At 43.8% G+C, this 27,839-nt stretch overlaps 2 protein-coding genes across 2 annotated transcripts in view; one reads left to right on the top strand and one right to left on the bottom strand.

The window, feature by feature from the left end:
- tbl1xr1b (TBL1X/Y related 1b) overlaps window positions 1-7,162 on the bottom strand; it is a 35,645-nt gene extending 28,483 nt beyond the window's left edge. The window contains exons 1-2 of the mRNA XM_056292865.1: window positions 7,027-7,162; window positions 5,304-5,362 (exon numbers count right to left, since the gene is read on the bottom strand). The gene's annotated coding sequence lies outside the window, so the exon portion shown is untranslated. The remainder of the gene's footprint in view (window positions 1-5,303; window positions 5,363-7,026) is intronic.
- LOC130123633 (calcium-activated potassium channel subunit beta-2-like) lies at window positions 6,260-27,285 on the top strand. Its single transcript, XM_056292866.1, has 5 exons — window positions 6,260-6,287; window positions 25,806-25,928; window positions 26,109-26,279; window positions 26,484-26,679; window positions 27,001-27,285. The coding sequence occupies exons 2-5, from the start codon at window positions 25,870-25,872 to the stop codon at window positions 27,283-27,285; spliced, it is 711 nt and encodes a 236-aa protein (XP_056148841.1). The 5' UTR covers window positions 6,260-6,287; window positions 25,806-25,869.
- The last annotated feature ends 554 nt before the right edge of the window (window positions 27,286-27,839 follow it).

Here is a 27,839-nt window from a genome sequence, read left to right as displayed (position 1 = left end):
CTAGCTATGTCTTACCTTTGCCATTATGAGGTACATCCCCCTGCTGTGAGCGTAGCACCGCGATTCTGTAACCCAACCAGCTACAAAGAACTGGTAAGCATCCAGACTTTTGTATGCTTTTAGGTCAGCACCTGTGTATGGAGACACTCCGTTGGTAACACAGTGGTACAGATCGTGTGGATTGAACTCGGGCAGACTGGACGATTTTGCTAGATCCGTGAACACATCCATAGGAAGAAGATACGGGTCGGTAGCTAACCGTGCTATCGCTAGCTTCTCCACATATCGCTCTTTGTGCCGTCCTACAAGGTGACTCACTTCACAGGACAACTCCACAACATTACTCTGACTATTGGTAGCCATCACTTAAATTTAAACTATAATAGCTACTCATCCGTCGCAATAGTTTGTTTTTGTTGTTCGCTTTTGAATTTCCCGGTCTATCACTTCCTGCCGTCCGTCATGGCGTTCATATTGCCCTTGAGTGGGACGTGACGTCACGTGCAAAGGGTCAATAGCTTTTCACTATTACTTCAAAATTAAACAATATTTAATAAATCAACGGGTGTGATAAATACATTTCACTAAATATATATGGTGATGTGATCGTATGCCGTCGCCTTCGACCTTTTTTTTACTACTTCTTGTCGGTAACGGAAGGTAGCGCTCAGTTAAAGTAAGCGGTGGTGTCTCGCGTGAGTTTGGAGGCAAGGTTACGTATGACGAAAGCACGATAGTGCACCCCCCCCCGGAACCCATAGGGATTGCATTGTAGAGCCTGCGATTTGAAAAAAATTGATTTTACGGGTGAGTCTATAAGAGCAAAATGGGCGGTACTCCATGGAACACGACCTTACGCTGATTGGACAATGACATACAGAGGCAGGTCAAACTGTCTAGAACAGTCACAACTACTGTAACACTGTGGTAGAATATGAAAGAAAAAATTCCCTGCTTTTTCCCTTTTGGGGGTGCGTCGCCCGATCGCCCTTATGAACAAACCGCCCATGGATCATCGAGAAGTGTTACTTAGCGGTTCTGCACGTGGTGCCGAGGCCTGCTATCCCTTCGCAATACGGCAGCATTTTTCGACAAGGTGTGGATGGGGCTTCCGTTAGTGGCTTCCACGGGGGGGGGGGGGCATATCTGCAGGACACTCCTCTGCGCGCCTGTGTCGCACAGGAACCGCCTTCCAGAAATGGTATCTTGGTTGAAGAGCAGCCTGCCAGTTCGGCCGACGCACATGGCCACTACTGAGCACCAGCCCCGGCGTTTCCCACCGCACTGAAACTGCATGGAGATCGGCACCGCTTGGCCTTGGGTCCAAACTTTGCATGGTAAGTAGAGCCACACAGGCCGTGGTTCTTCCACCATCGAGGAGCTGCTGCTGTGGCGGCGACTGTTGTGTCTCCAGGCAGTGGTGAAAATGTCTGGGCAGGGGGGAAAAACACGGCCGCGCAGTGCTGTTGACAAGTCAGGAAAAGTTTATCAGCCTCCTTGGCCAGAGCACGACAGTCAGTGATGGCGGTGTTGGCTAAAGCAGCCCGTACCTGAGAAGGCAGCTGTCGCAGAAACAGTTGGATGAAGAGGAAGTCGGGCTTGTGCTCTCCCAGGAGATCCAGCATCCTGTCCATAAATTCGGACGGCTTACTGTCACCGAGACCTTGTAGAGAGAAGAGCCAGCTGGCCCGCTCGGCGTCAGAAAGTTCAAAAGTTTTCAACAGGTGAGCCTTGAGTGTCTCGTATTTATCCTGCTGCGGAGGATTTTTAAGGAGGCTCACCACTCTGGCTGCTGTTGAACTGCCGAGAGCCGACACCACGTGATAGTATTTTGTGGCGTCCGCGGTGATTTCCCGCAATGCGAACTGCGCTTCAGTCTGGGCGAACCAAGCCGAGGCGGACGACTCCCGACAGCTGGAGAGCAACTGCACTAGTCATCATGTTCATAAAGATTTGTCTCTGGAAACGTCCAGCAGACAAACGCCGGGGTCATCAATGTGGAAATTGCAGGAAAGTGGAGACGGACAATTTCTCTCACTGACTACATGAACGCGTGTGCCATTTATTCTTCCGTACAAAATCACGAGCAACATGGCGCTGCTCAAACGATCATAGTCGTAGCTCCATCCTGTCAACCCGGAAACACTTTCTTAAAGGGCCCGCGCCTTGCTAACAGAACGTCAACCGATTATGGTGAATTAAACAATTAGTGTAGAAATAAAAAATGTTGACGCATCAACAGTCGTTTTATAATCGCATCATAGCCCTCTGAATTGAAACCAAATCGAATGGCGAGGTGCCTAGAGATCCCCACCCCTACGGAAGTGCATAGCCTTAGCGAATAACGCCGAGATTTCTAAGTTGGGCAATACGGAAAATAATATCACGATACTCATAGGAAATTTTAAACAATATCTAAATAATATCTTCTTACATATGCAAAAAAAATATTTAGTAATCCAGCTGAGGTCCATGGAATTGAACTGTTTGGTAATGCAAAGTATATTATGCCATAACTACTTTTCAAATAATACTTCGTCAAACATTTCAATTTCACTTAGTGAGACATTTTTGTTAATAGATTCTTGTTACCATTAATTTAGACAACAAAACTGTGTATCATATCTGAATATTGATATTGAATTATTGCCCAGCCTTAGCCAGCTACATAGCTCAGTACTAAATGGGAAAGAGAAAGGAAAAACTATCACCTAGCTTGACCTAAGTCTTGCAGTTTAACAACAAGCAAAGCAGACAAGCACAAGGGATGATGCAGCAATAATGAAGTTTAACTCCCTTTCTCTAACTCTCCTGGCCCTTGGCAGGGCTACAGTTTCCATTCATTAACCTACAAATGGAAATAATTACAAGCCTCCTTTTTGGGAGAGGCTTGGTTTTCTGTACCTGAAAATTCTTGAGAGAATGGGATTTAAACCTAAGCAATTACATCCTTGGCATAATGTGTACAGTGTATTTATTCAAGCAGAACTTGCACTGTTTTGGCATGTCTGTAGAAAGAAACAAGGGGCTTGGATGAGGGACAGAACTTCCATCCTGCTTCCTTCATGCAAACCCACTGAGGAGCTGACACATCTCCCTCATGATCCTCACAGGTTGACGAATTGAAACAAGTCTGGGACCTAGCAAAAGCACTTCGCCGAGTGCTGACATGCTTAAAAGTGAGATCCTGGTAGTTGGAACTCCTCACGGTGAAGCTGTACCAACAGAACAAGGCCAAGGATTTGATAAAAACTTGCCATTGAGTAACGCATCATGCTAGCAACTGACGGGAAATAAGTGGTCAGTGCAACATGTGCCACAGAAGTTTAAAGTCAGAGAAAAAAAAAAACACTAAAAAACTACATGAGTGGACTCTGTAGAGTGCAGATCCCCGCCAGGCTTATCTCCCCTTGTCTGGTGCTTGGATTTGGGTGAAAAACCAGCTGAGGAGTTAGCACTCATTTACGGTATAAAACAGGTTTTTCTAAGGTTTTGAATCACTGCAACCACAAACCGTCCTTGATCATACAGCCATAACTGTGCACAAACATTGATAGGCCCAGTAGTATGCAAGATTAGCAGCGGAGAGATACATATACGCACACGGAAAGAAAAAACAGCGTTTTTCCTGCCATTATAAGACTTATGTGCAGTGCCCATGTTGATTGAATGGGAAACATGGGAAAAAAAGTTTCAAATATGCAGTGCTCAAGCTAAAAATCTACCAAATAAAAACGTTTTGCCTGTCAGTTTGTGGATGCACAGCCTCCTAGGCAGACCATCGCATGAATGTGACCAAGTCTAATATGAACTTGCATTTTCCAAAAAGTAAAGTTTTGCTATATGACCATTTTGGTCTAACCCTTACCCTGTCTTTATTTTCACAATATAATAAAGCTGGGTAAACCGTTTACACTTGCTCGATTCACATCTACTGTTGACTCAGATCGGGCAACGACAAAAATATGCAACACTTCCTGTTTTGACTGCAACCTAAAGGAAGTTACTCCTTTATAAATTTTGTATTTTTTTGGCTTATCAAAATTCTTAATATCTTTTGATCATATTGCTGACCAATCTGAATCAACTGTAGATGTGAGTCGCACATGCACGAGCATTAAATGGTTTACCCAGCTTTATTATATTATAAAGATAAAGACAGAGGTTATTATTTTTGGTTCATCCAGTGTTCCTCCAGTTCTCCTATGCTGAGGTCAGCAGTGAATGATTTGCTGACTCGCAAAATACTATCGATTGCTGCCTGATCTAAATCAACTGTAGATGTGAGCTGCGCATGCACACGTTAGACTTATATCAGGCAGTGACAGAGAGCAGCGTTGGTCAAGCGAGGTAGAGAGTGAATGAAGAGAGGGAGTGGCGGTAGCTAGAACAAACTTTTTTAAAGGTTTTGAATCACTGCAACCGCGAGAAGTTCTTGATCATACAGTCATAACTGCAAAAAAAAAAATGCAGGCTGATAGGCCCAGTAGTATGTGAGATTAGCCACGGACAGACAGACGGACAGACACACACATACAAACATGCGCACGCAAACACAAACACACACAAATGCAACCAAACGCAATATCCCCTCCAAGGCTACCGCGTGGCAGGGATAATTCATATCCATTCAGGTTTAAGGTGGTTTATAAAATACTAAGATTTTTACTTGGCCTATATCTGTGAGGTTTTGTTTCTGTGTCAGAAATGGTTTCATCAGGGTGGATTGATAGCATACGAATTCATTCCCCTTTCTTCATTCAGGAAGAATGGTGCAAAGGTGCTATGTGTAATATTTTGGCTTTCTTGAAGCATAATATGACTAGTAAATATCCACAGGGGTTGGTGGATGGTACTGATTGAAGCAAAGAAAAAGGACCCCCCACACACACACACACACATACACACAACAGAAGTGACAAACATATTGTACGTGCGGGTTTGCGTACCGGCTGTGGCAGTTCCCGGACTGCCCCCCGAATTCGCTACAATATACAACTATACAACCCACAGGAATGGTTAGTATGTCTCTTTCAAACTACACAAGCTGCTTCATGTCATAGTAGAGACAGGGAATCAGAGTTTCTGTAGTTCATATCTAAAACATCTTGTACACCACTCACTCTGGTTGGTTACAGTACAAAGCAGGTCACAGACCCTTCCTCTGTATGAGCCATAACAACATACCAAGGGATTGTAAAAGGGAAGTAAATGTAGGTCTATAGGTGAAGAAAAAGGATGATAGTAGTCTAAATGAACATATTAGAAAGAAATCATTAGTTGAATAGACTTTGATACACTACCCATGGGATCAAGTCTTCCTCAAATATTCATCATAGCTCCGTTTTCCTGAGCAGGACCTCTGAGAGAGGAGAAAGGGAACAACATTTCATTCCATCTTGAAACAAATAAATTCAAAGCAGAGTAATGACAAGTGGTGGACTTCAGGTCAACAACATTGTGAGTAAATCAGAAAAGGAAAATCGCTACGGACGGAGCTTTGGTTGTTTAAATGCCCCGTATCTCTGAAAAGGCAATAGTAAAATCTTTCACATTAAGTTTATTTAGCGAAGTCTTGTATGTATAAAAACTATGCAGCCATGCCAGGGTAGTTGATACTATGGTGTTGTTATTGCAAACAGCCAATATTGGGTGTAGATTGAGTGAGGTTGCCACTGAATGGCCAACGAAGCAATTGGAGAAACAGTTATTAAAAAAGGGGTGTGTCGCCAAAAAAATTGGAGAAACTGTGTCAACTGAGTCGTAATCAAAACACCTTGTGGATACTTGTATGATAAGCCTGTTCTTGAATAGTAACGGGTTGTGATTGTGGAATAAAGGTACTCATCAGAGGCGAAAATCTGGAGGAAGAAATGCAGCAGTTCAACTAATTCAGAATAAATACGTTTCAGTAATCGTAAGAGTTAAGAGGTGCTGTCGTCTAGTAACCAGTGGGCATCAGCAAATAAGGTCAACAACCACGGCGTTGGGTTTGAGCAAGTGATTGTCATGTCCTCACTGAGCTATTCTGCGTCATCTATTAATTTTGATCTTTGTCGCCGTTTCAGAATGGTTCGCAAGCCTAGATCAGCTGGCCCTCCGCATGCCAGGTGGATTTCGCGTAGATCGATTACAATAATTATGTCATTAAGATAGCCTGCTGGTAGCTAGACGAGCTACAGTAGCTCGACTAGCGAGGCTCGCCAGTTGCGGAAATGCAAACCCATCCCCCACCCTGAGGCTGCTAGTGAATGGACTCGGCAGACGAGCGTGCCCGTTCAGATAACGTAAGTTGAGGCGCTCAACGATTAGTAGTTTGCCATAATACGTGGCTCACACTTAGTGGACATGAACTGACACCAAAACGGCGCAATTTTCATTTCCAATAAAACCGTTGGGCGACGCCGCACTGCATTTATGGAGAATAGGAATCACCGACGTTAGCTGTTATTCACGGGGTATGTGGGTTAACGCTGGGCTGCCATTTGGCCACATGTCATGAGTCACCACTACGTGAATGTGCGGGAAAATCTCTATCGGAAACAGTTTAAACTACCAAGCAAACTTTCACACAAATGCGCCTACCTAGTCACCACCGCAGAACAATTTCAGCCTCTTGTCTGAGGTCATGTAGCGTTGGCTAGCAAGGTTCGCACTACATTATTTCCGATTCGGGTTAACGCTAGCCAACGTGTGTAGGAGCGAGCTAACTAGCTTAACGCTACTAACATTTTCTTGGGCGGCTGTGCCCATCATCACCACATACCACAAGGCGTTTTATGTCTGTTGTGCTGGTGGGTCTGAGAATGAAAACTACCAAAATAAATAAAGATGCGTAATACATAAAATCCGATTCCAACTGACTAAGGATGATGAAACTTTATCAAGGACAGCGTTATAAAATACCCTCTCTGGAGTACCAGCAGATCATCGGCTAGCTATCATTCAAAGCCTGCTAACAAGCTAAGAAAGTAGCTATCTCTAGCAGGCTAAGCTAACGATTGTGTTCCGCAACCATGTACCTACTTGTTTTAAACTTTTCAATGGACGATTTCTTCTGTAATTCTTGTGTTTGAATCAAACCATGTTATCTCTTTTTATCGATTATCAGATTGATTGATTTCGCACAGGAATTAACGACCATATTAAAGGAGAGACAGGCGGTAAGGAGCCAGCAATGGCTTCAGACATTCGACACAGCTAAGTGACCCGCACTGCAAAAATGGGCTGCCTGTAACAGTACTGTATTATTTCCATACATCACTCATCACTCGCTGAAAGCTGTGTGTGAAGATAAACACGGGGCGGCCCCTGTTACGTTGTACTCAGCCTCTTTCTTTTGTACTCAACCCCTTCACTGACCATTTAATATTGATTTGCTCCAATGTTACTACATTAGCCAATGATAAATATTGACGCTAACGTTCAACAGCACTTACAGTATATACAATATGAACAGTATATACAATATGACATGCTAGAAATTTTTAGATTTTGTCCGATTCGCAAAACAATATCACTGTAAATACTACAGACTGTCGTAGACATCGGTGGCCTAAATATCAAATAATACTCCGTTTTGTATGTTCCCTGAAGCAGAAAAGTGCCATGGTTACTCTGAAAAAGTTGACCGATCAGACGGAGATGGGAGGGGGAAAAAACGAGCGAGGCCCCTGTATGCTTGTCCAGCAGCCAAGCACCAGTCATAACAGTACCACGCCCATCCCCCATTACATCTCATTTTTGCCTGACTGGTCATCACGAGCGATGGCTTAATTACACCCCACCCCCTCTGCTCAGTCATTCAGTTTGGGGAAAGTCAATAACAAGCTGACATCATCATTGAAATCTGTATTTTACACTGATATTTTGCTAGTTTGGAATTTTGTGCCATGCAAACAGACCCCCCCCCCTCCAAAAAAAAACGATTGTGAGAAAACATTGCTGTGATATTGGATCCTGGTGATGCTCTCATTCTGTCTCAAAAATTCACTGCAGCCACCCCTGGTATACTTAGACGTAAGACCCCCCCCCCTTTTAAGAAAAAAAAATCAAATGTCTGATCTCTCAAATAGATGTCTGATCTCTCAAAAGGACACTATCAGTGTTGGGATGTCATAGCCTACCAGTATGTTTGTGTAAATGTGACTAGCTTTATCCCACCACAAATTGCTTTGCCGCCTTGAGTTTTCCTTATGGGAGATGATGACATACCATGAAATGCTGAATATTTGGCTTGTGGTCATACAATGGCAGCCACTATTCCATGAATTCAGTGCATCCATTGTTATCCAAAGGAGTTGAATCAAGTGCAACTGGACTTGGTATATATCCGTGAAAAAAAAAGATATATTCACGGATATATACCAAGTCCAGTTGCACTTGATTCAACTCCTTTGGATAACCATGACCTGGATGAATGAGAACATTCACAGACATGCATCCATTGTTGTAATATTTTTTCCTGCCACAAAATAATAATATATGTATATAGTCTTACAAGGGAGAACAGGAGCACACGTGCACATACATATTGCTCCTTTGTTGCCTCACTTACTACATGTTTACAAACACTTCAGACACACACACACACACACACTGTATATAAACAGTTTAACACACACACTATATATATATATATATATATATATATATATATATATATATATATATATATATCAACAGCTTATCACGACAACAAAGTGACATCTCTACTTGCAGGTTCCTAGATGGAGCATTTTTAATGTATATCAGTGTCTTTGATCAAAGCAGCTTTATCATCTTGAGCCAAGCCAATATGGCCAATATCGTAGCAGTAGATACATATGATTTGCATATAATCATCGAGTAAAACTGACAGTGTGAAAGGCTGACATTAGCTCTACATCTGATAGGTTGCTCTGTGGCCTTTACCCCCCTCTGTATGTATGTGATGGATTGGGCTGTAACAGATACTGTATGCTGCTGCAGTCCACTGATGTTTTTCGTCATTGCTGCCTCCAAGCATCAACACTATCTCTGATCCTCCCACTCAGTTATCTAAGTGCTAATTTTTTGTCAACTTCTCAACAGCTCATCCATTACACACCTCTTATTATAATATCCTTCTGGGTGTGCAACACATGTATGCCACTTGTAATTTCTAAATTCCGTCATGTCATTGCATTGCTTTGATATGGGTGGGTGATAAGGTATTATATTGTTAGAATGGAAACATTTGAATACAGTTATTTTCTTTACTTAGGGAAAGATTGCAATGTATATATCATAAGGGCCTTTCTACAAATGGACCCAACACTAAAGGGGACTAGACAATTACAGGGGCTGTGTATAGTTAAAAATATGCAATATGCCTAAAGCCATTATACTGTTATGCCTTATGCCATTAATGTAATGTGTATTTATTTCTTCAGCTGTGAGAGGGAGAATATGGATCAGTTTCACAACATATTTGTGTTGTTTGGCAAGCCCAATGCTAAATACACCAAAGAAGGATTTGGCCAATATAACTTAATGAGTTCCATTATGGGTACTTTTTGTCCATCCTTTCATCTCAGGCAGGTGAAAAGCAAAAATAAGAGCTCCTTCACTCCCACTGCGTTGGAGTGCTTCCGGTCAAGCAAACAGCTGTAATGAGATGCAAAGCAAATTTCTCATAATGCAAGGCTTTATGTAATGTATGATTCACTACAGGGGAATTGTGAATCGAATCTTCCCTACGCACTGAGCAAATATCTCTCTGATCTATTTTTCCCACACACACGGAGGTACATATTCATATGTAAATTTATGAATTCATGAATAGGCCCAGCCGTTGGGCAGTGAAAACATCATGAGGATGCATATAATCTAAGTGCTGTCTGTGTCTATAAAACAACCCCTATTCTAGACATTAAACCGGTAGTATAGAGTCCCGCTATTTTAAATAAAAAGTGAGAGGGATCGAATCCCCGTGTTACCTCCGGTGTGGGTTCCATTTCTGCTCGGGTACAATATCGACTCGGGGTCCTTTGACTACATATGACGTCACGGATTATGTTGCTAGCTAGCATTGTTTAACACTAGCTTTATAGTTATTTAGCTGTGTGTTTTTTTACAATCCACACTGACATAGAGTTGGTTAGTAAAGGTATGAGGGCCAAAGCCCCGAGCTGCGTCTACCATCAATTTACTGTTTCCCGTGGTTCCTCAACTGAACTACCCTCTACTCAAGCCCCTACCCAATCATAATGCATGAAGTAGTGATGTCATCTGTAGTTGCAGGACCCCGAGCAGGGCGAGTAGATCAAGTACTGACACCGGCTTGGTCGGGCATCTCTACAGACACAATTGGTCATGTCTGCGGGTGGCAAGCCGGAGGTGGTTATGTGTCCTTGTCGCTGCACTAGCGCCTCCTCTGGTCGGTCGAGGCGCATGTTTGGGGGACTGGGGGGAATAGCGTGATCCTCCCATGTTAGTCCATGGGCCAGACGATATTTCGGTACACTCAAGGTGGCAAAACTTACTTATAATTTTTGAAAGGATCCATGTCTGTAGATGATATTTTGGTATGATAACCATTCCTGAGTGGCAGCTGTATCAGTTATCAGCTCATGAAGTTAACCACCCGCTAAACTAAATTGCATTTTAGACGCTGGTGCATATCCTGGTTTAGCCTCATGGTCAGGACATTTTTCAATGTTCTATAATATTGTCTTTGGTATCATTTTAAAGGGGACCTTCTTAGCTTTCATTCAAGCCCTGTTGTGGATATTTCTCACAAATATAGAGGTCACTTGAGCTCTTCAACCCGTCAATAACACACATCTTTCTGCAATTTTCGCCTAAACTATATACTTTCTTTTAGCCCTGTGGCATCTAGGAATATCAGGGACACAAAACACAAAAACTGGAATACTCACAGGACTGTAAAGATTCAGAAAATGTATAATATACCCATACTATTTCATTGTGTGAGGTGATTGTGAGCCTTAAATGAGAACTAGACCAAAGCCAGTTAGGTCACAAACTGGTCTCTATACATTTGTTTAAATACACAATCAAAATATACTGCTCAAAAAAATAAAGGGAACACCTAAAAACACAATATAGACCTCGATGAATGAAATATTTCAGCTGAAAATCTTTATTTATTAGACAGAGGAATGTGTTTAGAGCAAAATAGCCTAAGAATGATCAATGGAAATCAAAATCATTAGCCCATTAAGGTCTGGATTCAGAATCATACTCAAAATCAAAGTGGAAAATGAGAACATAGGCTGATCCAACTTCTGTGGAAATTCTTCAAGACGATTCAAAATGAGGCTCAGTAGTGTGTGTGGCCTCCACGTGCCTGTATGCACTCCCTACAACGTCTGGGCATGCTCCTGATGAGACGACGGATGGTCTCCTGAGGGATCTCCTCCCAGACCTGGATCAGGGCATCGGTCAACTCCTGGACAGTCTGTGGTGCGACATCGCGTTGGCGGATGGTACGAGACATGATGTCCCAGAGCTGCTCGATTGGATTCAGGTCTGGGGAACGTGCAGGCCAGTCCATAGCATCAATGCCCTCGACATACAGGAACTGCTGACACACTCTGGCCACATGAGGACGAGCATTGTCATGCATGAGCAGGAACCCAGGGCCCACTGCACCAGCATATGGTCTGACAATGGGTCTGAGGATCTCATCCCGGTACCTAATGGCAGCCATGGTACCTCTGGCTAGCACGTAGAGGTCTGTGTGGCCCTCCAAGGATATGCCTCCCCAGACCATCACTGACCCACCGCCAAACCGGTCATGCTGGAGGATGTTGCAGGCAGCAGAACGTTCTCTACAGCATCTCCAGACTCTCTCACGTCTGTCACATGTGTTCAGTGTGAACCTGCTCTCATCTGTGAAGAGCACAGGGCGCCAATGGCGAATCTGCCAACCAAGATGTTCTCTGGCAAAGGTCAATCGGGCTGCACGGTGTTGGGCTGTGAGCACAGGCCCCAATTGTGGACGTCGGGCCCTCATACCATCCTCATGCATTCTGTTTCTCACTGTTTGAGCAGAAACCCGCACATTAGTGGCCTGTTGAAGGTCGTTTTGTAGGGCTCCGGCAGTGCTCCTCCTGTTCCTCCTTGCACAAAGGACCAGATAGCGGTCCTGCTGCGGGGTTGTTGTCCTCCTGCGGCCCCCTCCACGTCTCCTGGTGTACTGGCCTGTCTCCTGGTACCTCCTCCATGCTCTGGACACTGTGCTGGGAGACACATCAAATCTTCTTGCCACAGCACGCATTGATGTGCCATCCTGGATGAGCTGCACTACCTGAGCAACTTCTGTAGGTTGCAGATACCGCCTCATGCCACCTCTAGTGGTGAGGGCACTAGCAAAATGAAAAACTAACCAAAGATCGGCCAGAAAGGATGAGGACAGGCAAATGGTCTGTGGCTACCACCTGCAAATCCATTCCTTCTATAGGGGTTGTCTTGCAAATTGTCTAATTTCCACCTGGTGGAAATTAGACAATTTACCAACAGGTGAAATTGAGTCACAAATCAGTGTTGCTTCCTAACTGGACAGGTTGATATCTCAAAAGTTTGATTGACTTGGAGCTACATTGCATTGCTTATGTGTTCCCTTTATTTTTTTGAGCAGTGTACATGATAAAAAGGAATACCATAGTGAGGTAATGAACTATTTTAATATTTTAAACAACATTGACATTTACATATACTTAGTCAATGATACATGTAATCCCATATCATTAGTGGGTATATGTAATGGTAATGGGTAGGGTAATGGGTATATGTGAATATGGTTACATTATTGTTATCAAGCTCTGGGTAACCAAGTCCAGAATCAACATCCTGTGCATCAATAGACTACTACCACAGTAATACCATCAGAATCATCACACTGTCATTCATCAAACTGCTCTCTCATCATCTGACTCCCCAAGTTCAAAGTCCAGTTGTGGACCATCCTGCTGTTTTTGGTTACTGCAGGTCTGTAACCTGCACATGTCTGTGCATGGAAGTCCATTTGACAGGCACATGCAGCTTGGCATTTTGCATGAATGCACACACTTGCATGTTAGCATTTCCAAGACCACATCTGGTGCGGGTGGGGAGCGCATCCAGTAAATGGCCAGCTTGCCTTCATCGTCTGTCCATCCATACTCAGTAGGGCTTGGCACCACAGGGTTAGCCTGCAGACAGCACTTCCATATTGCTGCCTGATAGTTGGCTCGTTGAACATGCATAAAGAGACAGTCTCTACATGGTGGCAGCTGGCTGGACTCAACCTCTCCCCTTTTGGTGCAGAAGAGCTGGTAACGCAGTTTGTTCACCTCAGCAGTGCTGCTATTAGCAACATACATCCGACAGGTGAACTGCTCAATTTTCTGGAACAGCTCATCACTCACATTCCATGTCTGTCCCAGTTGACTAAAAGTCTCTTGGCAGGAAGTGTGCTTTCTCACTATCTTAAGGGCATTCAGCTTCCCTCGACCAGCGAATGCACTGACAGTGTCGCAGCCTGTGAAGGCATGTGAGCCAATTAGGCTGTCACAGATGCTGTCTCCAAGTGAACTTGCCAGTTTGGTGATGTCGACAAACCGTGTGCGGTTCTGAGTCCCACACTTCTGGTAGATGGGACAGGTGATGTCCTTCTGGAAGCCAAGACAAAGCACCATGACATCAGTGTCCTCAGCTGTGATGATAACTGACTTTGAGCCCGCATTTGCTGCATGCAATGCATGCAGGAGCAGACGGGTGTCAGCTTCTTCATGTGTGGAGTGCAGTTCTGCTGCTTCCTCACACCCATCTTCTGTCAACTTGTAGCAGGTTTCCTCACAGGTCATGTACAACACCTTGCCATGCAGCATAGCTCTGTATCGTGGGAGTTTCCACTCTTCCACCAGAAACTTGATGAGACTGGTCTTGTTGGAGGAACTGCACAGAAATTTTCTCCACTGCTGGACGTGGTGTCCCCTTGCAAGATTCTTGTACTGGAGAGTGATGTCTCCACCCCGGTTCAGTCGTTCAGCATCTTTGATCGAAGTCTGGTGATAGACATCAAAAACAACATCAATCCTCCCACTCTGTGCTCCCTCATGGAGGACCTGGGTCAAGGCTGACTCTGCCACCTGTGCAAAGGTTTTGTTGTTGCCATTCATTTTTTGGACCAGGCTCAGCCCATCAATGATGGAAGTAGATGGGATTGGGATGTCTTCTGCAGGAGATACATTCTTTTCAAGCTCTCTGGCAAGTGCAGCGTTGTTTGTTATCGTAAGGACCCATCAGCATTTGCCAGTGCCCATGGTAGTTGGCCCAATGGGTAGGCAAGGACATCCTTCAGATTCACCTTCCTGCTTTCAGCCACCAGGATCATGTGACTGAAAAGGTTTCTATCTGCCTTCAGAACCACATCCTGTGCTTTCTTTCCATGAGCTTGTTTTGTGCTGACATTGGAGAATGTTTTCAGACTTTGCTTGGTCATCTTGTCGTGGAATTTCACAGGTGGTGGGTCTGCATCTAACCTTGTTTGCTGGAATGCTTGGTAGGCCTCTTCTCCTTTCTCAAGAGCTCTCAAGAGATCTATGGTCACATCAGGTGGAGCCATGTTGCCAGTGGAGAGGCTAACCAAATCAATCTCATCAGGGGACATAGGATTGAGCCAGTTATTCTCCATAAGGTCCATGAGAGACTGGACATCTGCTTCATCTCTCTTGATCCTTGGACTCTGTAGATCTGGATGAGACCATTTGCACCTGCCTTGACCTGTCAGGTCTCTCAGCTGTCTGAGGTACATGCTTCTATACTCAGCTGTGAGATAATATTTGGTGACAGGTCCTGGCTTCAAGCTGAATCCCTTTGTCCCTCCAGCTGTTTGGGTGTCTTTGTTCACCGTTTCTTCTATAGCTTGGTCAACAGGGATTCGGCCAAAGGGATTGGTGGAGCCCAGTTGGACTGAGAAGCCTCCTTCCATGAATTCTGTGTACACATCTGGGTGTGTGATGGGCAGCTCAGACATCTGGGCGTAGTAGTAGGGGAGGTAGCGTGCATAATTCATCCTGTCATAAGCAAAGCACCATGGGATCATTGCTCGAATGCTAGCCAAGTGTAGCATCCAGTCTCCCTCTCTGGATGCTCGGATGAGCCCCAACAAGATTTCAACCATGTCCAAATAGGACATCCAGAAGTTCGAGAGGCTGCCGTTTCCACCTCTAAGGAATTCACGGTAGACTTCAAATAGATCCATGATGCGTGTACAAGAGCTGTTCTCGAGGACCTCCTTCAAAGCATGTTGCGAGACTTCTTTCCCAAGGCTGTCAATGGTCTTCAGTGTCTCATTCAGGTGAACCATGTCATTCCTGTGAGTTTCTTCCAACCAGGACAGGAAACCATTCAAGGTCAGTCGCATGAGAGCCTCATACAGGAGCTTGTGTAGTCGCACTGCCCTGTTGTACTTGCGGCCATCCATAACACCAGCAATTGAGCCTTCTGCAATCATGCCAGACTCAATGCAGAGGTCTTTGAGTCCAGCATCTTGGAAACGCTTTCCTATTATTGCCAGCAGTGTGCAGATGGTGTGGAATACCCCAAGCCTAACGATGATATCATGGAACTTGTCATGGTGTTTCCATGTGATCTCGACAGCCTTCGCATACAGGGCTTGGTCAAAGACACAGACAATCTTCCTCAGGCCTAAGCACTGCATGATGCTCAGTGACTGGTTAAGCACCTCGTTGACAGTAGACATTTGTGTCGCTGGAGCATTGATGGTAGGCAGATAGCCTATATTGTCGGGGATGACCGTCATCTCTCCTCGAGTCAGGATGTTGAAGCCTGTCCAGCTGCTGACTGACTGTTCTTCTTGTTGTGACATGCGTGCTAGGACCCAAAGAAGGTTTTTCTCTCTGGCAAGCTTAGTATTGGCTGCAGTATCGGCATCTGACTTTTTGCTTTGTGGTGGCCCTACCCGTTGTCCAGCATTGTAAGTTGGTAACATTGGTGGGGGTCCATCAATGCTTCTCTTCTTTGTTTTGGGAACAGTGGGCATGGGTTGGACAGGAAGTGGGTTGACTGGCTTTGCTTGCACAGCAATCCCATTGACTCTGTGAGATGTTCCCTCACCACTGTCAGTTTCTTCAAGACGGTCGATATTGTCCCAGGCTAAAGTTGTGAATATGCCAGGATGGATGTTAGCTGGAAGGGCAATGCCACTCCCTGATGATGAGAGTTTCTGGAGACACAGGGCAGTGTTGATCTCGTCCATCTGTGAATAGGACACACTGTGACCAAGTCGGTTGAGGATGTTTATCAACTCTACATTTCCTGTCAACGATTTGACACTGAATGGCAGAACAATGTGCTTGGAAGGCTTGGTATTTCCACATGTCACTGCATATACTATGTCATGGCCAAATGACTGCAGAAGGCACTGCACTCTCTGGGATGCATGATCAGGATCATTTGAGCCTGTGAGTAGAGAGTACAGGAAGATAATGAGCGACTCTGGAATGGTAGGACATTCTGCTTCTGGTTTGACTTCAGGCGGCCAGGTTTGAGGAACATCTTGACTTTTAATGTCTGCTCTCAATTTGATGGCTGCTTTGGCTATAACATCTTGTGCACTGACACTTTTCAGGGTCTGCAGCTCCCTTTTGAGAGACTGATTTTCTTTGGCAAGTTCCCTCATGGACAAGTTATCGGGATAGAGGAGGAATTTTCCTTTCTCATCAGGGAATATCTGCAAGGCTCCAGCAAACTCACTCTCCAGGTTTCGCCTTATGTGCTTCTTGGTTGATTCCTTGACTTGGGCAATGCCTTGGGAGTTCATTGAAGCTACCAGTCTAGAAGAGAGATCAGTCATTGTCATCACTTGAGGATTGCCAAAAAGCTCCATCCTGATGAAGAGGAACAGCTCATTGTATGCCTTATTCACAGCAGCTTCATACTGGGCTGCAGCATCATCATCTTCATTGCTGGCAACCTCTCCTTTGGAAACCTCTTCTTTGGTGTAAAGTCTATAGCATGACCTGTGGTAGTGCCCTTCAGCTGCTACAAGGTCTCTACTCACAATGGCAAGGATTCTGCTGTCCCTTTTCTTTGTGGCTGCGCTCCTGATCTTTGCATCAGCTCGCAGTTCTCGACACTGCACCAGTACTTCTCTCGTATTCTGTCTCTTGGAATATTTGCTGTTTTTCTGACAAAATATGCACTCTGCATCATAAGTCCTAGATGTACTTGGAGCATGTCGAGCTACTCTCTTAGATTGTTTCTCTTCAGCAGAGACACAACTTTTCTTTTCTTTTGCAAGGAGGCCATCAAGAATTTGCTTCATAGTGAAGATACTGCGACACTTTCTGTGGTAGTAGATTGCTGGAATCTGTCCCTCAGGAATGTCTTTTGCCAGTTTCAAAACTGGTGCATGATTTCGTATCTGAGCTGCCCTGAGCAGAGTTCTCCATGAGTCGACACTTTGTAGTGAAACCAGCTTATCTGTATCATCAGAACAGTGGATAATGCACTCCACCCGTGGGCGCTTTGGTATTGGGTAAAAACTTGCTTGTTCACCAGTGGCCATATTCAGTCAGTTTTCACCTGCCACATACAAACAAATACATGTAACTTAGGTGTATGAACACTACTAAAACAAAGTTTACTTTGCTTCACCAGCGTCATATTACCATTATTTATCTTACATAGCCACAAATAGATACATTACCTAGTTGCTATGCAACAGCTGTATTTTGTCCACATGAGGCCGCTAAAATCAACACAAGATGAAAGTTCCTCGTAGCCACTTTAACTAATCATATTAACATATACATTAAAAGAACATGCTAACATTATGGGAAATTAGCTTACAATCTTCTCCAGAGTGAGACAAGAAGATAGATACCAGTTTCCTCTATATGTGTTTAGTAGAAAGCTATCTGGCTGCACGTTAGCCTAGCTTAGCACAATGAATGAAAGTACACAGTACTGGTTATCCTTGGTTGTTGGCCAACTAAGAACTGTCCCAGAGTTTAAGCTAGGCTAATCAGTACCAGGGGTGTTGAAATGCTATATTTGTAAAAATCTGGGCAAATACACAATCGTGAGAGGCACAGAAACAGGTTTCCTGAAAGAAAAATGAAATAGCTGCTCATTTGGAAAGGTTATCATGTATTATTTTACTTCTGTTAGTGTACCAAATAAAATGGCACCAGTGAAGTTGTGTCACCTTGGGTGATATCGATATCTGGTCTGACCCATGGACTAACTGGCTTTGGTCTAGTTAGTTTCTTAGTAATAATGCCCTTCTAATTTAAGGTTCACAATCACCTCACACAATGAAATAGTATGGGTATATTATACATTTCCTGAATCTCTACAGTCCTGTGAGTATTCCAGTTTTTGTGTTTTGTGTCCCTGATATTCCTAGATGCCACAGGGCTAAAAGAAAGTATATAGTTTAGGCGAAAATTGCAGAAAGATGTGTGTTATTGACGGGTTGAAGAGCTCAAGTGACCTCTATATTTGTGAGAAATATCCACAACAGGGCTTGAATGAAAGCTAAGAAGGTCCCCTTTAAAATGATACCAAAGACAATATTATAGAACATTGAAAAATGTCCTGACCATGAGGCTAAACCAGGATATGCACCAGCGTCTAAAATGCAATTTAGTTTAGCGGGTGGTTAACTTCATGAGCTGATAACTGTGATACAGCTGCCACTCAGGAATGGTTATCATACCAAAATATCATCTACAGACATGGATCCTTTCAAAAATGATAAGTAAGTTTTGCCACCTTGAGTGTACCGAAATAGGAAATTTTGGGCTCTGGCCCATGGACTATGTGCTACGCCCCCCTGGTGAAACTCCTCACTGTCAGGTAAAAAGAAGCAGCTGGTGACTCCGCATGTATTGGAGGAGGCATGTGGTGGTCTGCAGCTCTCCTCAGATCAGCAGAGAGGGTGGAGCAGAGACCGGGACGGCTCGGAAGAGTGGGCTAATTGGCCAAGTACAATGAGAATCAGAATCAGAATACTTTATTTATCTCAGAGGGGAATTGGGGAGAAAAAAAGAGGGGGGGGGGTGAGAAGGAGATGTTGGAAGATATGGTATCTTTTTGGAGGCAGAGGACAAATGAGCAGGATGTTAACATTAAGGTTGCTAGGGCCATTGGTAAAGCATCAACATTGTTAAACATGTCTTTGACTTGTTGGCATTGTATAATTGCTTGGCTACAGCCATGTAAGCAAAGCCTTTCTCAACTGCTTTAGCAACAGAAGGATCTTGTGGCAATGTGTGTGTGTGTGTGTGTGTGTGTGTGTGTGTGTGTGTGTGTGTGTGTGTGTGTGTGTGTGAGAGAGAGAGAGAAAGAGAGAGCGAGAGAGCGCACTGTTAAATAACATTTAAACTGAAGAAGATCCATCACAGAAAACAGGCCAAATGATAAATTATATATAAGCAGTTTGCATCCTTTTCATTTTATGACTTTCTAAAGCTGCAAAAAAAAAGAAAGAAAAAAAGCCAGTTGTCCTTTTTAGGACAAATAAAAGAGGAATAAGGATGAGAAGAAACCCACTGACATTTTCTATTTCACAAGGCAAAGATATTTGTTTCAAAGACTGAAATATCATACATTTGTATATATCAATATACAAATAAGGGATATTTATATTTCACTATACAAATACACAATTCTTTTTTTTTATAAATTTATTTCTGATTTTTCCCTTTTTTCTCCCAATTTAGTGGCCAATTGATCCCTATTTTAATTCGAACACCCACCCTCATACTGCATGCGTTCGCCAACTGCATCTCTCCGGCTGGCAGAAATACACAATTCTGTATGAATATACAATTATGGAAATTTGTTTTTTTCCACATTGTACATTCTTGTGACCCCCAAGGTCACCTCATAACCCTCATGGTGGTTCTGATTTTCATGCAGAGAACCACCATGTTCTAGCACTTGGCTGTACTTCCTGTGCCTGATGCACATTCTGTATGCCAACTAACCAAATGCAATTTGAACGAGGCCTAAGTGAAAATACATCTATGACAAAGTGTTGAGAAAATATATTTAAGGATAAATTCCATTTGGGAGCGAGTGGGAAGAGAAGCGGAGAGACTGCTGCATGCCTTCCCTGCATGCTCAGCAAGACCTATATATAGTCTCAGAGAAACAATGAAGAATCACCTTTCATCCCCCAGACCTACGTTGTCTCACCTTCAAATGGGGCGCACAAATGCTGTTTGCAATTCTTCCGTGTCTACGCTTGGGCCTAAACCTTAAATATATGAATGCCGTTCCATCTTGTACTTGTGGCATGCCCCTTTACCTGCCATAATGGCGGATGTGCTTTTCTTGTTGTCTCACTGTGCATGAAGGAACTTGGTTTAATTCTAGAGGTAAATCTGAGACCAGGGCATATCAAAGCAACAGTTTCCACACGCGCTCAAAGCAGCTCTCTAAGATTCCTCAGGGAGACGATGGCCCTGGAAGTCATTCAGTAAGTTGTTTGAGAATGACCATTTGGATGGATTAAGTAGTTTATAAGGCTGGGCTTGAACAATCTTGGTGAGGAGTCATTTTTGGGAAAATAAGAAAGGCACTGAATGATGTAATTTTATGTATGTATTTATTTATTGCAGAGACTACTGTTGCTGCAAAAGATTAGCTTTCATGGTTAACAGCACAAGAGATCAGCAACGAATACCCCCAAATGGCTAATGAAGCTGTCTGTTGCAGGAAATTCCTATGCTGACTAAACCAGCAGTATGGTGGAAATCACTTAAGCTATTTGACAGAGGAAGACACAGAAAATGTGACCGCTATGGCAAAAGAAGACCAGCTGAAAAGTGGACTAAATATAATAGAAAACACTACATGTTAATGAACACTTTAAAACAGAGAGCCTTTTTCAGAAGCGTATGCACAAGAATAAATGAAAATACATGGACTGAAGTTCATCCGTTCTGGGTCCTCTTGAGTATGAGTATGAGTACATTTACTCATTAAGCAAACTGTATTGAAATGAACCATACACTGAATAAAAAGATTTTCTTTTTTAGTAATCCACCCATTATCCAAACCGCTACAAATAAAGACGCATTAGAATAAATCTTTAAGAGAGGGAGACAAAGCTGTATCTTTGTGAATCCTGTTTCAGCCCCTTTTACCCCTCCCCCCCCCCCGGGGCAATGAACGAAGGTTTTTCCACACATTACAACAAAATTAAAATCTTTTTGCTTATAGCTGTCTTATATTACAACTAAAAATAAACATTCACGTTTCTTAACATGTAAATTTGTATTCATACAGGTTGTTGTTGTTGTTGTTATTATTATTATCCCTGACTATAATATCAAAGCCACCGGTAATCGCGTTGGAATATGTTGTAAATAATCTACTAGACTAGAAAGAGTTCATTGGTCTCTAATTAGGCTGCAGTGACACCTTGTGGCAGAATGTGGAAGTAGATTCCTATCCGCTTGTTTACAACGATGTTACGCCTCATAATCTAAATCTCAGCAATTTAAGACAGACTTTGTTGGGGGTTGGGGGTGGTTGTATTATCTACCGAAATTCCCTCCTGAATCCTGGTGTTGGTGCGTGGCAGCATCCCCAGCAAACCAAGCAATGCAGCGCAAAGAGGCCGGTCAAAGCCTGCTATTTGAAGGTACAGTAGATATTCTTTGTAGGTTGGCCAACTCTTTTTAAACATGATGGCATTGTACAGGGAACTCATATGACGCACACAGGTATGAAAGGCATCCTGCTTGCACCGGGGGGGCAAGAGTTTAAGTGAGAGGTAGTTGGTTGCTGTCTCTGAGGACTCAGACCATGTTGGAGAGCCACTGCTGACAGCTGTATACTCAAATCTGGATTATCATAACAACCCTCCAACAAGAGGTAGGACCTCGCAGTTTGGACACGTTACGTCTGCTGTTTCAACTCGTGAGACCCTCTTAGTTATAGTTTTGGATGTGCAAAGAAAGAGATGCAATATTGTTGGCACTAGGGGGAGTAGAGTTACACCATGTATACAGCTTTCACAGGTCCAAATGGCTATGATATAAAGACAAGACCTACATGTTAAAAGTGCATGGGGGTATGACTAGAAGACAAAGGATTGTTCATCTTTAGCACTCTTTATGCAGGGGAAGACCTTGACGGTCAAGGGATTACATATGGAATATGGTTATCCTACAGTACACGACAGCTTACTTCATCAAAATCTGTGTAGAATTGTAATGAAAATTGAGCACATCATTTCCCCTACAACAGAGTATTCTTGTTCAAAAAAAAAGAAAAGAAAAGAAGTCTCCATTGTTAAGCAGGGAGAGGTGTATATAATTCAATATTGAATGGATGGTCAGATTCAAACGTTAGCCCACATCGTGTTACAGAAATGAACAGCATGTACAATATGCCTATGACATGTGGTATATGTCATAAATGCCATACACACACTGTGTTCACACTATCACATTGCCATTCTCCTCTTTGTGCAGCTACAGTTGTTAACTGTTCACTGGCCTTATCCCACGTCTGCTGGGGTCGGTGCAGTCAAGCTTGTGTCTTTTTAAAGTCGCCAAACACAAGGACGCCTGACCAGAGGGCAATAATCACTGCTGGGACAAAGCAGAAAATACATCCTGAGAAATGCTTTGCTAAGGAAGTCTAAACTTTGAATCCACCGCCCTGCATCATGCACTGTGGAAGGGTAGATGTCAGTGTGGAAGGCAGGAGGAAGCTCTTCCCCAAACCAACCCGAAAAAAAAGCTAAAATCTTTAGAAATTAACCTGACCAATGTCAACAACGTACCGGATGTTTCTCCTCCCATTACACGTACTTTTTCCCGCCTTCACACAAATTTTTTTTAAAAACCTTTTTAAAAACAGTCAATGTGAACTCAATGCCATGAAGGGGAAATTACAAATGGATATATGTAAACGATACCCCCCCCCCATATAATTCTGAGGTTTGCCACATGTCTGGTTATCAATCATGCACCGATGCTGTCACGCAGCTTCACCGGATGGAAGTCAGCTGGATGAAATATGAACTGCGGACACACCCAAAAAAGAATTTACAGTAGGACCCACCGACTCTATCCGCCTCTGCCCCAGGACGTATAGTTCATTAAAAAGATAATGGGAATATCTGAACAATGCATTCCTGCTGTGGCAAGCACTTTCATACTGTCCTGTGCACTGAAGCGCTCCTACACGTCCTCAGCCGAGAAAAGACCCCCCCCCCCCCCACCATTGCTTCATTCAATGACACTGCACACTCAGCAGGCCTTAAATAATCATTGATACCAGCCAGGGCATACATTCACCCTGAATCAGCCGCCTGGAGGTAGTTTTAAGAATGGACAATACGGGGCAGTTTCGTATAGAATTCATCACCTGACTCCAATAACGACACAAGATCCTTCAGTGTTTAAGCCCACCCACTCACAACGGTACACCGTTGTAGCCACGGTGCCTCTGTCTTTGAAGCGAATCCAAGAGTCACATGAGCTGCGCTGAAATGCGCGTGCCTTTCCATTTTCAGATGAAATAGTGATAATAAATTAAACTTATATAGCGCTTTTCTGACACTCAAAGTCGCTTTACAATAAACGGGGTGAAACAAGACAACAGATTAAACAATAGACCCTACGGAGGTGGGTGGGAAGGGGGGGCTAGGAGATGAGACGGACGGCTGATATAACTGGCATATTCACGAACACAGTCGTCTCTAATACCGAGGCTACCAAAACGCCTGAGAGTCACAGGTTTGTGTGTGTATATATATATATATATATATATATATATATATATATATATATATATATATATATATATATATATATATATATTGTAGCGAATTCGGAGAGCAGTCCGAGAACCGTCACGCGAACCCGTGTCCCCCACTCCGCGAGCGACAACGTTAACCAGTCGACTAAAGGGTCCGACCCGTTAGTAAAGGATCAAAGTGTCTACTTATCCATGCACGCTACAACATATATATACATGTACATATACATACATATACATACATACATAGGTGTATATATATATACATACACAAACACACACACCTGTCTTATATATTGTGTCATCAAAATGTCCGTTGCACAGACAGAGAGCTAACTGGGAGAGAGCCCTGCAAGGTCAGGCTCGGGTCTGAATGAGGACCCGCTGCAGACATCTCTCAAAGCGAGTGCCACCGGTCATTCCTCATGTTGTTAGCTAGGAAGTCACTCGGCCCCTTCGAGTTCAGCCTCCGTGTCTGCTTAAGAGCGCTTATAAGCTTCGCCTGACCCCCGGAGGTGGCAGACGGAGCGAGGCGGGCCATTTGAAAGCACATGTCCCCGTTTAGCTGTAATCAAATGCAGTTATGTGTGGAACTTGAGGCACTCGAGAGAGGTAATGTCCGGCATGCTTTTACACGGGAGAAAACGTGAAAAGATCACGCTTATGGAGAGGACGAATGAACCGCAGGATTGATCAGTTGTGGTTTGCATGCCATGCCACTTTCTCTGTAACACCGTGGTCCCCGCCGACGCTTATACGTGCTGATCCGGATTTGAAGGGACTCGCAGTGCGCGGAGGTCTTCTCTCAGCTATGTTCCTCCCAGAGCAATGTGGGAATGTCATGCAACGAGGAAATTACTCATCTAAGAGGAACTTTTCTGGCTCGGTCTTCCTCCATTTTTTTACTCTTATCCCTTCTGAAAAAAAATTAATATAGGTGCGGTAATTTTGCCAGCATTACCACAGTAAATGGTCAACAATGTGGATTCCCCCCCCCCTCTATAGCAGGTATTTTATATTCGTGTTTATTTGAAAGAGAATAAGTGATGATTCAGTGAGTTGTTATATTAATCTGAAAAGAAAAAAAAACATTAGTTCAGGTGATCAGATCATCAATCTGTAATATTATCACTATTTGGAGTCCATCCATCTCCGGTGTCAACTTTTTCTCGTGAGTCGAACCAAGGCATCGACCTTATTACAGAAAGGTGAATCAGTTCATCTGGACACAACGTTGAGATGGACTGATTCCCCTTTCTGTGATGACCTGGATTACTGAGCATGCATAAAGACACCTACCTTATTACTGTGACAGTGGCAGCATGGTGACATGTATTTTTTCCAGTTGATGCTTTGTTTTAAGAAAGCTTGGTAATCTAGAAAGTGAGTTTGCATCGACCCACATTGTGAAACTGACCCCGGGGTGACTCAGACGTAGTAACTCCTAATGCATTGGCTGCCTACTTGTATGTGCACATGCGCCAGCCAGTGGGGTTTTGGGGGAGCAGCATGGTGTTGACTTCACATGGCGGGGATGGGAAGGGAAGCATGAGCAAGAGGTTGTTGTGCCATGGGAAGACGCAATGAGTTTGTGTTGACAGCCAAATTGTTTACGCCACAGCAGGTAGGTTTTTCATGAGCGCTTCAACGGCATTAACACCTTTAATCAGTGGCAATCCATCATCTTGTCACACCTTGACAGCATTTCTTTGTGTTTATAATGGGATGTTTACATGGTGGCTGGGAGCAGATGCTGCACTAAATTGGAGGGGTATTGCTGTCCTAACTCGTCTTTATACACCGAGGTCTTTTCTCTGGCGATTGGGAAATTGCCTCCCCCCCCCCCATATTGTTGAGAGAAACACACATACTTTATTCTTCTTTTTGTTAAATCTTGGGGGGGGGGGAATCATCTCGGGTTGTGAATGTGGCTGCAAATATGCACCAAAGGTACAGTATCTTCCGTCCTGCTTTGACATGTCATTTCAATCAGAGTAGACTAAGCGCAGATATGTTCTCCTCAGGTCTTTCCAGCAGTCTTTCCGCAGCCCCTCGGTGTGCAAAGGAGGACGCGGGTCATCAGGAAAGATGTTCTTTGTGGCCGGAGCCAAAAATACAGGAGGGTCAGGCCGAGGGAATGAAAGGAGGTAACGGGCTCACAGTGTCTCACACTATTTCAACCCTCGCCATTTCTCATGTTCTGCAATGGTCAGCTGACCGTCAGCTATCTCCTAGTATTTCAAAACATTTTTTTTCACGCTAGTGCATCGACATTGACAGTTTTTGAGTGATGTGCTTTTCGACTCATCATCCTGTTCCGTCCCCAGGTCACTCTACCAGAAGTTCCGCGAGGTAGATATACTGGACAAGAAAAAGACGGTGACAGCGTTGAAGCCTGGTGAGGATCGAGCCATCCTCTTGGGTCTCGGGATGATCCTCTCTTCCGTTATGATGTACTTTGTCCTGGGCATCACCATACTGCGCTCCTATGCGGACAGGTAGCAGCGCCATGTTTGTGAGAGATTCTGGGGGGGGGGCATTTTATTTTTCCAAACAGTACTTGTCAAGCAGCATTCAGTCGTGTTTGTGCTTGTTTTCTAATCGTTGTGGTGATTCCCCCCCCACGCAAAACTTCAAAAGATGTGTGTCATAAAACCTGTTTATTTGTGTGTGATTCGACAATTATCTGTGTTTCAACATAGCGTGTGGACAGAGGAGGGCGTGTGTGTTGTTGTCAACTCCACTGTCACAGCAGACATGAACTGCTCCTATAACTGTGGGTCAGACTGCTGGAGAGTCGCCAAATACCCTTGTCTGCAGGTCTATGTGAGCATCAATAACACGAGCCGTGTCAGCCGTTTATCTCGCAATGAGGAGACCCAGGATGCCAGCTCTGAAGTGAGTATAGTGCCTGAGGGGCAAATAGTGGGAATCCATGAACTGTCTCAAATGTTGACACATGCTGTCAGATGCTGGCCTGTTTAACTGATAAAGACCTTTTCTGTTCCCAATTCAGAAAATATTACAGGAGTAAGCCTCAAGTTTTTTTTAGGGGGGGTGTGTCATGTTGAATTGTAGGGTAGACTTCTGGATCTATGGATGATACATGGGAAGAAATACTAAATAACTTGAATTAATATCATAAACTTTGAGGGAAGGTTACCAAACTGACTGATTACCCTTGAGATCAACCCGGTTTCCTTTGTCTTGACCTTGCAGTGTTTCTACGTGCCCAAGTGTCAAAAGGATAGCATGGTCATGCAGGCCATGATTATGAACATCTCTGAGCGTCTAAAGGTAAGTCAGCAAGTTCTCTGCTACTATGACCCTGGCGAGCAGCAGGACAGTGTGCTCTTGACCCGGCTGTACGGCCACAGTGCCGTCCTCCATTCGCTCTTCTGGCCTTCCTGCATGCTCACAGGGGGGACCTTCCTCATCGTGATGGTTAAACTAACACAGTATCTCTCCATACTTTGTGAGGAGATAGGCAAGGTCAAGAGGTGAAACAGGCACAGTGGGGGGCTGCAGCTGAGAGACTCATGCATATTGGCTGTTGATGAGCATATGACATGATAGGGATTGTCTTAATCGAATTTGACCATGCCGTAATGACTTCTTGTGACTTTCCTCTCTGGCTGAGCCTGAGACATTTGGAACAGCTAGCGCCCTCTCCGCATCAAGTCTGGAACTGTTGGTGAAGGAAAACTGAAACTGGGACATTTTCCAAGGCAGGACCTGTCAAATGTGTAACTTTAGCAGTTGGTATATGGGGTACTATGACTGACATTGTACATGTTGTTAAAAGATACAAAGCAGTGTAAAGTGTCTTGAGGAGACTTGTTTACAGTGGTGCTGATATACCTCAATCTGAAATCCTAATGTTATGACTTTTTGCTTGCTATCATAGCCTGCAGTGCCAAGTTAACTGAACTGACAGAGCAATACAGAAACCAATTAAAAAAAAACAGTGCCTGGTGTTTTTAATGAAATTAGTACTTAAAGTACTTAAGTGCTAAACTGGGGGGTCTAAGGTTTTGAGCTTTTCCGTGTGCTCAGTA

Source organism: Lampris incognitus, chromosome 14, assembly GCF_029633865.1.
Source record: "Lampris incognitus isolate fLamInc1 chromosome 14, fLamInc1.hap2, whole genome shotgun sequence".
Taxonomy (NCBI): domain Eukaryota; kingdom Metazoa; phylum Chordata; class Actinopteri; order Lampriformes; family Lampridae; genus Lampris; species Lampris incognitus.
This window is presented reverse-complemented; position numbering and strand designations above follow the sequence as displayed.